The sequence below is a fragment of the Anolis carolinensis genome, chromosome 4, assembly GCF_035594765.1.
Source record: "Anolis carolinensis isolate JA03-04 chromosome 4, rAnoCar3.1.pri, whole genome shotgun sequence".
Taxonomy (NCBI): domain Eukaryota; kingdom Metazoa; phylum Chordata; class Lepidosauria; order Squamata; family Dactyloidae; genus Anolis; species Anolis carolinensis.
Window position 1 is genome coordinate 203037650 of NC_085844.1, and position 16878 is coordinate 203054527.

General features: G+C 39.9%; 1 protein-coding gene across 3 annotated transcripts in view; it reads right to left on the reverse strand.

Annotated features, from left to right (window-relative positions):
• Positions 1–16878, reverse strand: part of plxna2 (plexin A2) — a 555589-nt gene that overhangs the window by 491555 nt on the left and 47156 nt on the right. For all 3 annotated transcript variants that reach the window (XM_008116576.3, XM_062978633.1, XM_062978634.1), the window contains 2 exons: positions 12141–13417; positions 9430–9612 (listed from right to left, as the gene is read on the reverse strand). In XM_008116576.3, coding sequence (XP_008114783.1) covers positions 9430–9612; positions 12141–13328 — 1371 coding nt within the window. In that variant the 5' untranslated portion in view covers positions 13329–13417. The remainder of the gene's footprint in view (positions 1–9429; positions 9613–12140; positions 13418–16878) is intronic.

Consider the following 16878-nt stretch of genomic DNA (forward strand, 5'->3'; position numbering starts at 1 on the left):
TCTGTCCTTATCTAGTGAAATGATTTCCTTGTGATTTATTCTCCAGGGAGCTGTTTTGGACCTGGCATCACTGAAAACCAAGCCTGCCTCACAATTACAAAAGTTTTCCACTGGCAGAGTTTTCTCAGAAATCCATGATTTTTTCACCTCCTTAGAAGCCGACACCACTCTATTAGGCTGTAAAGTGTTTTTAAAAAATCATATTCACCAGCGGTACCATTTTCTGGAGAACTTAAGTGGTTTAAGAATCTTAAATCTGACTAAAATTCCCTATAGACTTAAAATAAGTGCCTACTATCACTTTCCAAACTAAGAGTTGGCCACTTCTGTACATTTATGCTATGAATAAAACTCCGCTGAAACTGCCTTACTTAAAGTGTACATATGGAGCTATGCCAGGAGAACTACTTCTGTCCTTGGTCACCGAGAATAGAGATCCTAAAAAATAACAAGAAGTCTTCATAGAAAATATCTTCCAAAACTAGCAATAATACACTGAATCACACAGATAGCATCATCACTTTTTCTAAACAGCACAACAAATCTTGCATTCTCTTGCCAGGTACTTAGCCTCATCGGCTTTAGTCCTTGCTTCAGGATAGCCAAATAGACTTTTGGCATTTGACATGGATAAATTTTGGCCCAGTCCCTGGAGGGTCCGGTTTTCTCTAGACTTGTCACAAAAATAAAGCTCCCCCATAGGCTGATTGTAAACTGTAAATACACTGCACACACTGGCCTTGCCCAGCTTCCAAAAGCCCAGTTTGCTTGGCCCTCTGGGGCTCATAAAACAACAAAACAAACAGCAAGCTCACTAGCAGGAGTCTGGGAAGTGAGCCAATCTCATTATAGGGGAAGCAGCATTAAGTGCTTGCTCTTTTAGAGCAGACAAATCCCCCTCCTTTCCAAAAGTCCGTTACACGACTGGCTGGTTACTGGAGCAAAGTAGTGTGTGGAGTGAGGGGGGGAAAACAGAGGTGGGGAGCACAGGAAGAGTGGCTTTGTATACAGAGTGGAGAGAGTCATTGAGTGGCATTTCTATTACATATATACTAAGAGAGAGAAAAAGAGGGGAAGATCAGAATTCGTGGCAGAGATGAAGCATGAAGCATCACAAGGTTCAGGTTTGAATGAACATGACCAAATTTCAGACTGCAAACAAATTTGGATGGACCACAACCTACCACTTGCTTTTCTGCCTTCAGCAAGTGGTGGGATGTCAGGAAGTTAAATATGTTCACTGTGATTTTTCGCAACACAGTCGCTGTTGGAAACAAAGGTTTGCCACCTATCACAGATGATTCACATGAGGAAATCATCGATGTCATTGTCTCTTCCTTTTTGGCATCACAAGATGCCATCCACAGAAGTAATCCATTGCAGTGTGAGAGGTCCATGAAGTTGGGCTGCCTTTGCTAAGCAGCTCAGATATGTGCCTTGCCACTGATCTTAATGCTCCCTTAGGAAAGCAGGCATGCTGTCAACAATGACATACTAGACCTGGGAAATGTTCAGTTGTGCCTCCAAACCTTTTCCCTTTCCCAGCAGATTTTCTTCTCACTCACATCTGTATTTCAGACACCTGGATGGTTGAAAAGGGGGCTCCTCTCTGTCTTGAACATAACCCTCAAATAATACAGTAAATGTGAGTATGATCCTTCCTGCACTTTCCCACCCCTGAGATAGGCTTTTAGTTATGTTAGTCATATTCAGTTCTATAATATCTATGAGGATAGAAGTATTTTAAATGATCACACCCTTTGCTTCACAGGTGATAAGTAATCAAAGCATTACTAGCAGATTCACATCATAAAATAATGAACACAGGAACAGAGCCATTAGTCAAATTGAGAACTACAATGGAAATTAAAATTAGTTGTGAGCACGATTAATAAACCCAAGACCCAAAGCATTTTCCAAAGTCTGCTTATCTTAAACAGTAATAGTGTAGCCAAACTCACCTAACACAGGATGGAGTTAACAACCAGGTGCTGCAACCAAAAAGGCCTTGTACTGATAGTCCATTAATTTAAGCAGTGAGACTTATAACAGAGCCTATAATGATAATCAGTAATTATGGGCAGGTGAAATAAGAAGAGAGAGACCATCAGAACATTTAAGGGTTTGAGGTCACAATGAGCACCAAGATCTCTGAGGCCAGTAGATTAGATCCGGGACCAGTGTATTGTGATCTTCAAATTGTGTTTGTATGTGTGTGCGTGCCTTCAACTTGTTAACTTATGGTGACCCCATAAGGTTTCATCGGGCGTTCTTAGGTAAGGCATACTCAAATCTGGCTTGACATTTACATTCTCTGAAATTATAGCTGAAAGCACTTGGTATTTGGTGGTAGTCTGCCATCCAAGTACTAACCAGAGCCAAGCCTGCTAAGCTTCCATGATCAGGCAAGATCTAGTGCCTTTAGAGTATTTAGTCCTTCAAACTACACTCCTGAAAATATTATTTCCAAGGCATTTTGCACTCATTTTAGTTTCTGATAGGGCTGTAAATCTTGAGCTGACTTGTCAGCATGCAGTAAGTGAGATAAGGGGGGGGGGGGAGGGGGGAACAATATCCTTGTCATGGCAGTGATTATATTTTGTTGTTGCCATCTGAGAGATTTTGTTCATTTTTGTGCATCTCTGTAAATCTGTCTGTAAATTTTAATGTGATTACACAATTATAGCAATTGGTGGATTGTTTTGATCAATAAGTATATCCTACTATGCTTGCAGTGTGTGTGCGCTTAACTACAAACAGAGAAAAACCATATTGTGAAAAATTACAGAAAATGTGATTGGAAAAAGAATAGCTAATGCCAAAGGCAACAATTCTCTTGGCGTTTGGATAACATTTGGCAGTCCATCTCACCTGAGCAAGATAGTCTGTCTTGACCAAAGCCCCTACAGCTAAATAATGTTTTAATATCTCTAAGCTTGTGAACACTTCTTTGGTGGCTTTCAAACACAGGCTGGGTGCTCATCTGTTGGGGTGCTCTGTGCTTTTTCTGCATGGCAGGGAGTTGGAATGGATGGCCTGTGTGGTCTCTTTCAGCTCTATGATTCTAAGGGCAACCCATGTACAGTATCCTGACCAAAGTGTGATCAAGACATGAATGAATGTGGCAAGATATTCCTTCCCTAAAAATGTGCAATCTAAAGCTGACCACATTCCTGGTTGGCAGTGGCACTGCTGATTTTCCAATTTAATTAATTTTATCTGTGAGATACCTGGTATGGATGCAGCAAGTCATATCAAATCCCAATCAATCCTGAGGAATAACAGATTAAACAAGTCACCAGCTGTACAGTTCTTCCTCCAATACCGTGAACACTATAATAACCAGGATATGTATGGCTTTAGTTACCATTTGACATGCAGTATCTGAATTTTGCTCATATCAATCTTATTGTATCTTCTGCAGTAGTCTTTTGCATTTGAGGTTGAAGGTATATGTGAAAGCCCACATTCTGATAAAATCCATTGATTTTAACATAGTCATTACTAAGGAAATCTCTCCAGTGCTCTCCCAGTTATGAGAGTCTTTTACAACATTATTGTTGCTTGCCTTCAAATCATTTCTGGCTTGTGGTGACCCTAAGGCAAACCTATCAGGAGGTTTTCTTGGCGAGATTTGTTCAGAAAGGGATTGCCTTTGCCTTCCTCTGAGAAAGAGAATGTGACTTGCTCAAGGTCAATGATTTCCAAAATTATAGTCCAGTGCTCAAACTACTACTCTACACTGGCTCTGCTTTCACAACATGCCAGCCTAAAAAGAGGCAAAGTACATACACGATTTCACAGAAACTGGCTAATTAGCTAATAGGCAACCAGAACATCCTCACAAGCACGTGATGTTTCCAGTGATTAATTTTCTAAACACATGTAGATAAATTTAGAGAATGATGCACTTAGTCACCAGTCTTAATCCTTTCCAGTTGGGAAATCCCCACAAGGCAAAAAGGTGAGGGGGAAAATCAATTCAACTGGGGACTTCAGTTAATAGTGGTCATGGTGCCTTTTGTGGCAATCAAGATCCTACCTTTCAACCCCCATTGCCTCAGGCTGATAATCAACGTGGTGACCCTGTAAATCAGTGGTTCTCAACCTGTGGGTCCCCGGATGTTTTGGTCTCCAACACCCAGAAATCCCAATAGCTGGTAATCTGGCTGGGATTTTTGGGAGTTGTAGGCCAAAACACCTGGGGACCTACAGGTTGAGAATCACTGCTGTCAATTGTGTTTAGATTTTTATGACACTTGAATACCATAATGTTTTCAGATATGTGGGCAACTGTGCTACTGGGCCTAACTGCAGTATCTAGGAGGCAGGGAACTTCAAATCACCAAAATTGTGTTGCACGGTGTTACTGCTTTCAGTAGCACATTTGCCTCACATTTATTTTTAACAGACTGCCTTCCCCTCCACAACCATGTGTAAACAAAATTCTAGAAAGAACCACTTGCTGAAAGCATTTTATTTTTTGCTAAATTGCCGTTGGCCGGCAACCCTGGTAAGATAATTCTTCCCCCGAAGAGGAACAACTAGTATCTGAGGGGGAAAAGAAAAACAGTAGCAAATGATAAGGAGCAGAGAAAAGCCTAAATGTCAACAAAGACACACAGCATTGCAATGAGATATTGAGATATGAACAAATGAAACTATTTATAAAGAGTTTTTTCTGAGGAGAGAAGTAAATGATCATTAATAGAAATTAATAGGGAAATGGCATGCTAAACCTTGTAAGTGTGTCTTTGCCTTTCATGCTGCTCTCATGATGATACTGCTAAGGATTTAGGGTTAAGCGTGTGGGGCTGCTGATAAAGATATTAGTGCCTGTTCCATAGAGACATAGAATATTTGTATTTTGCTCGAGAGAAAAGATCATGAATGAGTGGATTCAAATTATAAGAGATTCCCATAGAAATTAGTGAGAAATTATTTAAAGACAGAGCTGTTTGGTGGTGAGCATTCCTTCTTCCAAGGTCTTGTATGGTTGGATGGCCATCTCTCAGGAACACTTTAATTGCATATTCCTGCATGGCAGGAGGTTGGGCCAGATTACCTTTGCAGTCACTTTCAGCCTTATGATTCCATAATATGTGATTCTAAGAAGCATGCTTATACCAGGTTAGAGTACTTGACCACTCTGATCAATTACAAAATCTCAAGTAAGTTAATGTCACCTGCTTCATGAGTGCTTAGAAACAAAACAAATCTGAAGATGCCAGTAATTAATCCTGGGATTCTTGCATATAAAGTGTGTCCTGCTGCTGAGCTGTGGTCCTCTTGCCTCTGACTTGGAAACACCACTGATCTCCCTACACCTCCATCATATATGCTGTCATCAATCAGTTGATTTTTTTAATAGTATAAGTAGTGCATCATCTCCTATAGCAAAGCCTTTAGTAAGAGTACAACTGGTATACATAAACTGAAATCCATTACTATAGAGTGGGGTGACTATAGTTGTCAAACTATAGCTTCCCATGGCCCCTTCTCACTGCTTCTGCTGCCTAAGTCTTGAAGGGAAGTTTAGGTGAAAGACATTTAAGAACTAGAAATTGCTCCTCCCTGGTTTAAAGATGTAAAAAAAAATAGCCAGATTCTGTACTAACCATCTTTATCTTAGTTGCTTTTATTGGAACACTAGAATTTTTGTGAAACAGTAAAAGCAGGAAAGATTGGCCAAGCATGCATATACCATACTACATACTTACTATTTATTATAGTTATAGTCTGTTTGAGATATCCAGTACTACATAAAGACTTAAAATGAATACTTATTATTAGCACTTTTATAATATCTTGCAAATACCATTAGAGGTTGTTTTCACTCTATGACTATGTAAAAGTTTTGAAATATTTTTGCTAGCTCAGTCATATAAACGTACAAGCCCATTTCCTTTCTTTATGCACTAAAGCAGGCCAACAGTTATAGATCTACTCTGCATCAGAAATGTAGCCATTTAAAAAGCTTCCACTATATAATGCCATCAGGGATTAAACCAACCCAGAAAGAGCATTCCTTTAGTAATCCTACATAATTAATGGGGACACAATTCTACTTGGTATATTAAATAGCCAACATGCAAGCACAAGCTGCTGGCTTTGAGAGCTTTTAAAGGAAGGTTCTTCTCATCTACTCACATAGAAACAGATGCAACAATGCTACTTGCGCTTGTGTTGATATAATGGGTTCTTTCAATATGTTATCCTGTGCAAAGCCTGGTAAAAGTACTTTCTGGAATACAGTTCCCTGAATATCCCAGACAGCATGTCCAGGATTTATGCTAGTTGGGGGATTCTGGGAGTTTAAAGTCTAAGCTCCAGTACTGGGTTGGTGCTTGAGGGTACAGAACTGAACTTAAAACAACAATATATGGCTTAAGCTCAGAGCTAACTGTATATCATATTACCAGTGGTTAACTGTAAGCAGTACAAAGTGTAGTTTTGAAAGCAAAGTTATGGAGCAACATTAAATTTGCTCCTACTTTAATTTCAAGCAAAAATCTTAAGATGTCAAAGCTACACATGGAAGTGGGCAAATGTAAGTAATGACCTCTTCACACAGGACTAAATTTGGCAGCATGCACCAATTTAGCCCAGGTCACCCACCGAGTTGGTCGGCTGGCTCCCATCAGATGACGCATGTGAGGCTACATGGGTGGAGGGCAGAGCTGGTCCATATTCCCATGTTGCCATTGCAATCCAGGGGGGAAGCCATGCACATACTCATGGCTGCAGCCAGGCAATGCAGAGAGTGGAGTACCAGGTTCCCCATGCCCCTCTACAAAGCGAAACACCTCCGGTGGCCATCTGAGATTACCCAGATTTTACTGATTCCCTTTCTCTGTCAAGAGAAGATTCTCTGGGAATCTTTCAGGACTATCAGTTTTCATTAAATTGCAGGGATTCCTCTGCATTACTTAAAAGAACAAATTTCTGTTTTATTTTTTGGGATGTTGGTATTGTTAGCAGGCTATGCTGTCCTTCATTCCTGGCTCCATTGAAATTATTGGCAGCAATGATATCTCCCATGCTGTTCTAAGAAGGCACCCAACACTCCAGTGAATTTGTTTCAGGGGCTTTAGCAAACAGGATACATTTCTGGTACTTGCCACTGTGTTCCCTTCCTGAAGCACCAAGAGAACTCTTCAAAAGTAAACACCATTCTACTGAAAGCATGTAAAGCAATATTTTCTTTGTGAGCTGGGATACTTCTACATTTTCTGAAGTCAAATGGAAAATGATATATCAGTTAATATTAAAGTTAGGAGTGTCCATGCCATCATATTTCTCATTTCTATGTATGTTTGTGAAAGATGGACAGTGAAAAAAAAGTTATAGGAAGAAAATGAACTCATTTGAAATATGGGCTGGAGAAGAGTTCTACAGATATTGTAGACTATTATAAAGACAGATCAATGGGTCCTAGAGCAAATACAAATTGAACTCTCTCTGGAAGTCAAGATGACTCAGCTTAGACTGTTATACTTTGGCCATATCATGAGAAGACATGACTCACCAGAAAAGAGAATAATGCTTAGTAAAGTAGAAGGCAATGGGTAAAGAGGAAGACATTCCAGATAGATAAGATTCAATCAAGAAGCAAATCAAGGAAGTCTACAAGACTTTGAGAAGGGTTGTTGAAAACAGAGAGACTTTGAAGGCTATCATTCATGGGGTTTACCATATAATCGAAGTCAAAGTAGCCTTGATGACAGTTGACATTCTGCAGTAATACTTTGCCTATGGAAGGGCATAATCACCTTTTAAACAACAGCTCTATTTTCATTAAATGGAAAGGAATGGATGAATGAATGTCTTTGAATGCTACCAACCTCTAATTTTACACAGTTCTTTAAAATGCATATATAAGAAAGGTCCAATTTAGTCATGGATTCCCAAGTCCCACAAAACAAGCTCTCTCTTTAAGGGCAAAAGAATGTGGAATATGTCTTTGCCCCTGGCAAGTAGCTTTGCTTTTGTGTTGAATACAGGAAAGAATGTTATCTCATGCAGCCAATCAATCACAAAACATGGAAGGTGAAAGACAGGAGAACAGCATATAAAAGCAGACCTTAGCCCATGGCTATGGTTACCCAGAAGCTATGCTGTTAGTTAACCCTTTTACTTGCTCTCAGAACTGCAAAGAAAAATGTCACAGATCTCTGCACTTTTACTGCCAAGAAGCAGAAGTCCAGTCATTAATGCTTGTTCACCAGCTTTGGAAAGCATATTCTGATGATATTCTAGAATAAATTAATGATCAGTACTCAATGCAAGTCTGTGGCCATGAATAAAAGGATGAGGATCCTGAAAGACAGCACAACACATTAATTTTGGGTAGTGAGTGACAGGACTGCGAGACTACCCAAGTGTGGTTTTAATAATGCAGACCTTGAAACATCATGTGCTTCCATAGTGGGCCAATTTTTTTATGTAAATGCCTGCTAAGTGATCACAATGCACAGATTTATGCCATTTGCTCAGTTTTCTTCTTCTCTTTTTGTTAGTACATCCTAAATTTTTGTTAAAAAATAACATGCAGATAGGAACATAACAAATATATTTTTCATTATTTCCCATGAAAGTGAAAAGATGTGAATAATAATTTAAAAAGTTGACTCCAGAATCATACTAGAGCACCTACAGTTTTCTAGACTAGTGGTTCCTAACCTTGGGTCCTCCAGGTGTTTGGGACGTCAACTCCTAGAAGCCTTAGGCAGCTTGGGCAACTGGAAGGAATTCTGGGAACTGAAGTACAAAACCCACTGTATTTTAAAAGGTAAAGGTTTCCCTTGACATTAAGTATTTTAGTCTGAAGTAAAGTAGTCACCAAGATTCTGAGCACCATACCCCAAACACGTTCAGCATAATGAATGGCTGACATCAGGTGTAAGTTCACTGGACAGAATTGCTTTTAACATAAGGCTCTTGAAACAGCATCTCTTTTCAAAAAATAGTAAGAATTTAGAAAGTTGTCCATGTTCTCTAAGCACTAAAATGGAAATCAAAGTTTGAATCACATGAAATGTATACAGAAAACAATTGGATATCCCTTTCAGAATTATAGCATGGAATCCTGGAAGTGGCTGGTTTCAGGTATATTGAATCTGCATCACTGCAGCAGCAACAAAAATTCCACAAGAATCTAAGCATGCATTTCTCCTCAGATTTGCAGCTCTCCAACATTGGCAATTACTGGAATTTTAGATAGCAATTGGCTGCAGCTATAAATTCCACTTACCTTTCTGACTGTTTCAGATCTGCCCCTCGTATTCTCTTACTGCTTTTATGCTTCTTTATCAATAAATAGGTTTCCACAAATATTAGAAGCTGGCTGCATTTTTGCAGAGCAAGCAAAATTCACAGAAAAGAAAAGATGTAAGCCCAGGCTCCCTGGATGGAAAACAGCAGACTTACCTTCTTCAGTTTGCCACTTTTGGTACCCACAAACACCACAATGTAGTCATTGTAGACATAAGAAGTGACAGAAGTCATCCGATCACGGCTGGAGGTGTAAAGGGTCACCCCTTCCACAGGTACAGAGCCTCCCAGTGGCTGGTTAATATCCAACCCACAGAAGTTATCATCTATTGGGACTGGCTGAAAGGGAGAAAGCATTTTGGTAAGTGTGAATGACAGTTAAGAAAAGAAAAAAGTAAAGTGTAGACTTTTGGAGCTTTCCTATACATTGCTTGGAACATCTGATATGTACCCTTTGTTCAGATGAGACTGAAATAGTAGGCGCAAGCTCGAAGTTAAGTTTCTGTATTGTTATTTCTATCTGTATTGTTATTTCTTTCTTTCTCAAAGTATTGCCTCAATGATTCAGTGCAATGTGTCATTTTTTGCAATGAATTTACAATGCTATTGTCGAAGATGAGTTAATATAAAAATGCACAAAGGCACATGTGCATAGACATATAATGTCATATCCTATATAACACAATTGTGGTGTAGAGCATTTTAGATCTTCTTGGCCAGGTTTTAGTTTTCTTCTGTTTTGTTTTGATGGTTTCTCTACTTTCCCTGGGTTCTAAACTCAAATCCCTCAATTATTTAAGTAAAGGTAAAGGTTTCCCCTGACGTTATGTCCAGTCGTGACCGACTCTGGGGGTTGGTGCTCATCTCCATTTCTAAGCCGAAGAGCCGGCATTGTCCATAGACACCTCCAACGTCATGTGGCCGGCATGACTGCATGGAGTGCCGTTACCTTCCCGCCGGAGCGGTACCTATTGATCTACTCACATTTGCATGTTTTTGAACTGCTAGGTTGGCAGGAGCTGGGGCTAACAACAGGCGCTCATTCCGCTCCCGGGATTTGAACCTGGGACCTTTTGGTCCGCAATTACTTAATTATTTAAATACCCTTACTATTCAGTGAACTGTAGACAGACCTCTGCAGAATGTTTGGAATCTAAGATTAACTTTCTATCATCTTTGCTGGAATGATATTGAACCTTTTGGATTTCGACCCAATCTTCTTTCTAATGTTTCCTTCAAACAACTTGGATGAGAAATGTTGATTGAAATTAGCTACATCATTATTCCCACTTGTTTTTTTTTGTTTTTTTTAAAAATCTGACTCAACTGTTCTTAGCATGGGATCAAGAATGGCCAGAGGAAGGGCAGGTGTCTGCATTCTGAAAGGAGAAAGGAAATGTTGACTTCCTCCTTGGAGCTGTTCCTGCCTGTTAGGGAAATGCCTAACTCCCTTTTGCATAACAGTCTAGATATGAGACAAGAGCTTAACACTTCACAGTCTCAGAAAGCTTTCCCACAAGTATCCCAGTGTACTTCAACTAAATCCACAGCTGCACAAAAGATTCCACTTCTCTATCCCATCAACATATTCTAGGCAATACAGCAGCCTCTCTTCCTTGGCTTCTTTCAGACTCAAATGTAGGGAACTTAACAAAACTCATGTATGAGACAAGGGATTGCTCAAAAAACAAGTCTTCTTAGAATACCCACATCAAGGCTCTAGCCCTGGCTTTTGGGGCAACACTGAATTATTAACTTCCTGTTGATCCGTGTTTCCCTTCCTCCCATCTGGCAATTGCTGTGAGAGAATAAATGACAGCATCATCTCTCTGTAAGCATTCAGAAATAAAATGCCTGAATTACAAACAATGTGTTATTTATTGCCCTCTGTTGTGACTTTGATCAAGCAAAGAAAGTGGGTTTGCAAATCAAGTAATGGACAGATTAAGGATCCTAAGTACATACAACATGAGAAGAGCCCTACTGGATCAGACCACATGCCTATTAGGTCGTGTTTCCTTTTCCCCTGTGGTGGCCATTCAAATGCCTATGGGAAACCCACACGTAGGAGATGAGATCCATAGTGTTTTGTATATTATTGATCACACCAATGTACTTTTAACAGCTACACCACATTTTTATTTCCTTACAGCTACAGAACAAATTGATTTTTGTGCGGATCTTCTAAACTGAAAAAAGCTCAGCAATGTCTTATTCAAGAGTGGGAGAAATCTGTACCACAAATTCTCTCATTAACTATTGACTATTGTTCAGATAAAACATTCCTGCTCGGAGTAGGTGCTTTTTGGGGGTACTGCATCAGGTTGCAAGAGGAAATTGGATCCTTCAAATCATCTACCTTTTATTCCTGCATGCTAATATTATATTTAAAAAGCTAGGGCTATTAAAAGCAACAGCTTTCCATCATGATCAATAGATGAATTACATCTCTCAGTTTAATACTGGAAAAGCAAAGACAAATATAGTCTGGTACACCTTCTGTTTTACACAGCACTTATAAATGGAGCTTGTTTTGAAAACATTTCCTATAAATAATTATTCCTTGCCAGGGCTGATGTATCATCAGGGGTGTTTTCATTTTTCACATTATGAGAAAACAGAACTAGCTCAAGGTCACAAACCTGTAGCTGAGAGAAGAGTCGAATCTCCTTTAAAAAAAATACTGAGCATTATCTATTAGAAAATAATGAGCTGTTCAAGGGATGTGCTTTAGACTCTTTCAGTCAATTACAACAAGCAGGTTTATAGGGCTTAAAATTTCTGCCATTCCTGTGATGCTACCACTTGAATATCTCCAATACTTTCTTCCAAAGGAAATCTAGTTAATATACGGTGAATATGCTTACCGCCTTGGTACACTGAACATCTTTCCCAAGCAGCCAGTTGAGTTCCAAGTTGCCTTCCCCCTGGTAGCAAGATTGGAGGCGATCCTTAATTTGGGCATTGATAGCACGGATGGGGAAGATGCAGAGAGCAGAGTCATCAGGGGGCTGATGGTACTGTTTTTGTCCCTTGGAGAAAATGGCAAAAAGGACATCATCCTGGGCTGTAATATTGAGGGATCGAGCCAGCACCTCTCCTGGTTTGGAAAGATAGGCTGCCTGTAGGAGACGATATTCCACATCACCTTTGACACAACCAAATGGCAGAGAAACATAGGAATGAAACTTGGGATCATTCTTGCAGAGACGCACAATACGAGATGTGTAGAATAGGTCACTGGCTGAATTGATAGATACTCCCTCAGGTGTCTCTGGCTGAACAGTCAGAAAATAAACAAAATTTCCACTGGCAAATCCATAGATATAGAAGATGTCAAAGTGTGAGACCAAGGCCAGTGTGTCCGAAGGAATTTTGATGAGAGATGAAACAAAGTCACTATGGAGCTCATAATCCAACATAGCCGATGACTCTGGATCACGTGGCAGTTTCCGACTGGAAAGAGTGGGGAAATAATCCTGTTTGCCATCCACTGCTGTACCGATGAAAAGCTTCCCATCTTCTCCCTCAGAGCGAACTATAACTCCATACATAGTGCCAGTTTTATTAACACTGGAAAGATAGTGTTCTTTCTTGTGAGATGGTTCCACCAGGATGAAGAGGTCATCCAATCGCAACAGTTTGCACACTCCTTGGTAGAGGCTGCCACAGGCCAGCAGTCTATTTTCTGAGTAGTCAATAATCAGCAGCTTGTTGACGTTGTTGGTCAAAGTCAGGATCTCAGTACAGGGTTGTACAATGAGTGGTGGGTAGCAGGATTTGTTGTCTTCCTCAGGTCCTGTCTTGTGAGCTACCAATATGGTCAAGTTTCCAGACAGCTTATAAACCCGATTGATGGCTCCCACATAAACTGCACCAGTGGCCTGATGGACAGTCAAGTGGTTGAAAGTCCAGTCACGGTTCTCAGAATGAAAGGTATTATATATGGGACTGCTGGTAACATTATGTGAAAAGAAAATCAAGAGGACAAGCACCAAGGCCACTGACCAGCCATCGGAGTCCCATATCCGAGGCCAGAACTTTCTCTGTTCCATCCTGTGGTGGAGAGTGAAGAGGAAAGGGAGTGTGAACCTCAGAGCTCTCTGTGTGTCTCTCTCACAGCAGCAATGTTCCTCACATGGTTCTACAGATATAAAATTAAAACAAAACAGATGCAGAGAGCAAAAGATTAGACCTGAAATATCCTGTTAACAGAGATAAGTGAAGCAGGCTTTTTCATTAAAGACTCTTCGAGATAAAACGAAGACATCTCTAAACCCCTGAGCCAGGCTTCCATTTGGGCAAACAGTACAGGCAGTAGCATTCTGTTCCACCTCTATGCATTAATTGTTACACAATTTAAATGCTCATAATATGCTTTGAGTCTTGAGTTCATTCAGATGCAGGAGGGAATAATCAATCTAAGCCCCAAAGACAAGCCTGTTTTGCAGGCAATTCGCCCACAAAGGCATCAGATCTAATAAACCTGGCTGGGGGATGAGGGTGTCCTGTTTTTCTGTAAGGTGAGGGATAAGTTTTCTTCCTAGCCATAAAATCCACAAGGGTTATATTTTAATTAAGGAAAAAAGTGTATCAGAGAGTAGTATCTTACATGTCTGCAACATCTCCTAATTTTCTCCTATATATGTCACATGCACAGTCTTCTTGGTGCTTTAGACTGAATCTATACCTTTTGCAATTGGCAAGTCGGATATATGCCAATGGAATACACAATGTACATCAGGTGGCAAGTCAGATAAACATTAATCTGTAAATTTACAGAGGGATCTTGAATTAATACATGCTGCTGAAAACAAAAATTCTAGGGCACCTAAAACAATGTTAAACTTTTAGCAACTCAAGCATGGAAAACTTCTTAACATCATGTTATTACATTATCAGATGCTATGTTATGGGGAACGTCCATTTTATAACATAGAATACATTGCTCCTTCTCTGTTTACATGTGAGGCAGCACTGAAAAGTGCAGACAGAACACTATAAGGCTAGAGATTTTATTTCATGTCTGGTGATGATGGAATAGGTTAGTGGGAAGAAGATAGTGTAGATCAAGAAGTTAAGTAACCTCTGTATTTCATGGCACATCCTTTTCAGGAAAAAAAAACCAAATCTTCACTTTGTACATCTATAGAATATGCCTAGTTGACATGTAGGTGGATAGAAGAACATTTCTTTAAATGCTAGGGCCAGTGAGAGCCAAGCTTCAGTCATGCTCTTCCCAATGCTGATTCAGCTTTCTCCCATACATCGACCAAAATAAGAATATATTTTTATTGAGACATTGGTACACATATCATTATGTTTTGATTGGCTGCAGCTTTCCAGGCCTTTACCCTTCCTTCTACTTGGACTTCTTCAACTGGAGAAATTTAGGAAGGAACAGGTGAATCTTCTACATGCCCTTATGACCTTCACACAGAAAGGACATTTAAAAAAAAAAGAAGTTGTCCTTAGCAAGTCTAAAAATGCATCTACATTGTAGAATCAGTGCAGTTTGATATAATTTTAAATACCATGACCCAATGTTTCAGAATCCTGGGATTTATAGATTGGTGAGGAACCAGCAACCTTTGGCAGAGAAGGCTAAAGGATTTGTAAAGCTACAGCTCCCATGATTCAATAGCACTGAATCATAACAGTTAAAGTGGTGTCAAATTGCATGATTTCTAAAGTTTAGATGTTCCTTAATACATTGCCTTCTGTCAGTGTAACCACTCATCTCTCCCTATCATCTTTTCCCATCCCCTGTCCCACTTCTCTCAGACATTGTGGACAGTGTTCTGCATCAGTTTGGATCTCAGTTTTCCCTTACAGTCGAGTCTCACTTATCCAACATAAACGGGCCGGCAGAATGTTGGATAAGCAAATATGTTGGATAATAAGGAGGCATTAAGGAAAAGCCTATTAAACATCAAATTAGGTTATGATTTTACAAATGAAGCACCAAAACATCATGTTAGACAACAAATTTGGCAGAAAAAGTAGTTCAATACGCAATAATGCTATGTAGTAATTACTGTATTTATGAATTTAGCACCAAAATATCACAATATATTGAAAACATTGACTACAAAAATGCGTTGGATAATCCAGAACGTTGGATAAGCGAGTGTTGGATAAGTGAGACTCTACTGTACTCTCATTCATTGATCAGACCAGGGGAACTGGCAATCCAGAACAAGGCTTACCACAGCAATTACAAAAGAGCAATAAATCCCTTTCAGGTGTGAAAAAAAGTCATTTTCATAAAACAGATGAACTATTACACTTCTTATTTCTTGGAATTCTTTAAAGAAAAAAAACCCCTCTGTTCTCCCATATATTTTTAATCCTCCTTAAATTCAGAAAAAGAAGCAGGGGACTAAAGATTGGTAAGCAAGGGAAATCAGAAAGCTTGAATGGAATGTAAAGTCCAAAAGTGGGGATGGACTCCTGAGTTCCTTAAGTACCCTCTGGACTATCTTCAATAAGGTTCTCCTGCCACCTCGCAGGCAAGAGTGACATACTTTGTTCAAAATCCATTTAACCTTATTGTAAACAGTCTTCCAGGATTTCCCTCACTTACACCCTGCATTGAATTGAACACTGGGCTGACACTTGCAGGTTCTCCAATTTCACGGCATCCTTTCTTTTCTGAGTGTTATCTGAAGCTCATCCTGACTTGGAATGGCTCAGCCCTCGCTCTTTGCTGTCACAGCAGGGCAGCCCTTGATTGGCTCTGTCAGGCACTAGCTGTAGTCTCTTTTCAGTGCCCGCTTGCATCCTTTTTCTCTTTCTTTTAGATCTTACATTGGCCATCAGCCCTTCAGAATAGCTGTTTGAAAGACCATTCCTTGTGAGAAAGTCAGGTTTATTCATTCTTTCAAACAAAAGCATTTTCTGGACCCAAACAAAAGAGAAATGTTATTTACACAAGTCTTGTAATTATTGTATCTCTCACTCATAGTAGTTTTAGGCATGTTCTTCCCACACCATAGCCTTTGTATTTTGATATGCATAATGTTCATATGAGATGTTTCTGGTGACTTAGAATAGGGCCTAACTATATATTATTATTATGGCAGGAAGCACCAGTATTAGACCAATGGTTATATTGCAAATATATGAAGCAATGCATTTATCTTTAATTGCACAACTATGCTTCTTAGAAATCAGAGTTAATCATGTGGATCCACACTGGCCTGCTATCCTAGGGCTGATCCAAGCTACCCCCCCTCCTTCTACCAGTATTCACTGGATCAGTCCCCAATGGGTTACATAAAAGTGATGTACACCAGGGTGATGGGGCAATGAGGGGGAGGAAAGAAGAGGAGAAAACACACCCTCTTTTCCCTCTTCCCGTCCCCAATTGTCCCACTGGTAGAATGACACAGATGGTAAATCTAGCCTGGGAAACACAGGATGGCAGTGAAAACAGTTGTGGCCCATTAACCAGCACAATTGTTTACATGGGCCCAAAGTTAGGGGATACTCTGAATTCTGAACCAGAATTCAGAGTATCCCGTGACTTTGGATGATGTCAGTCAAAATCGTCTTAAAGTGGCCTTACCTGGGATCAACTCTGAGTGGCATTTGGCCACCATC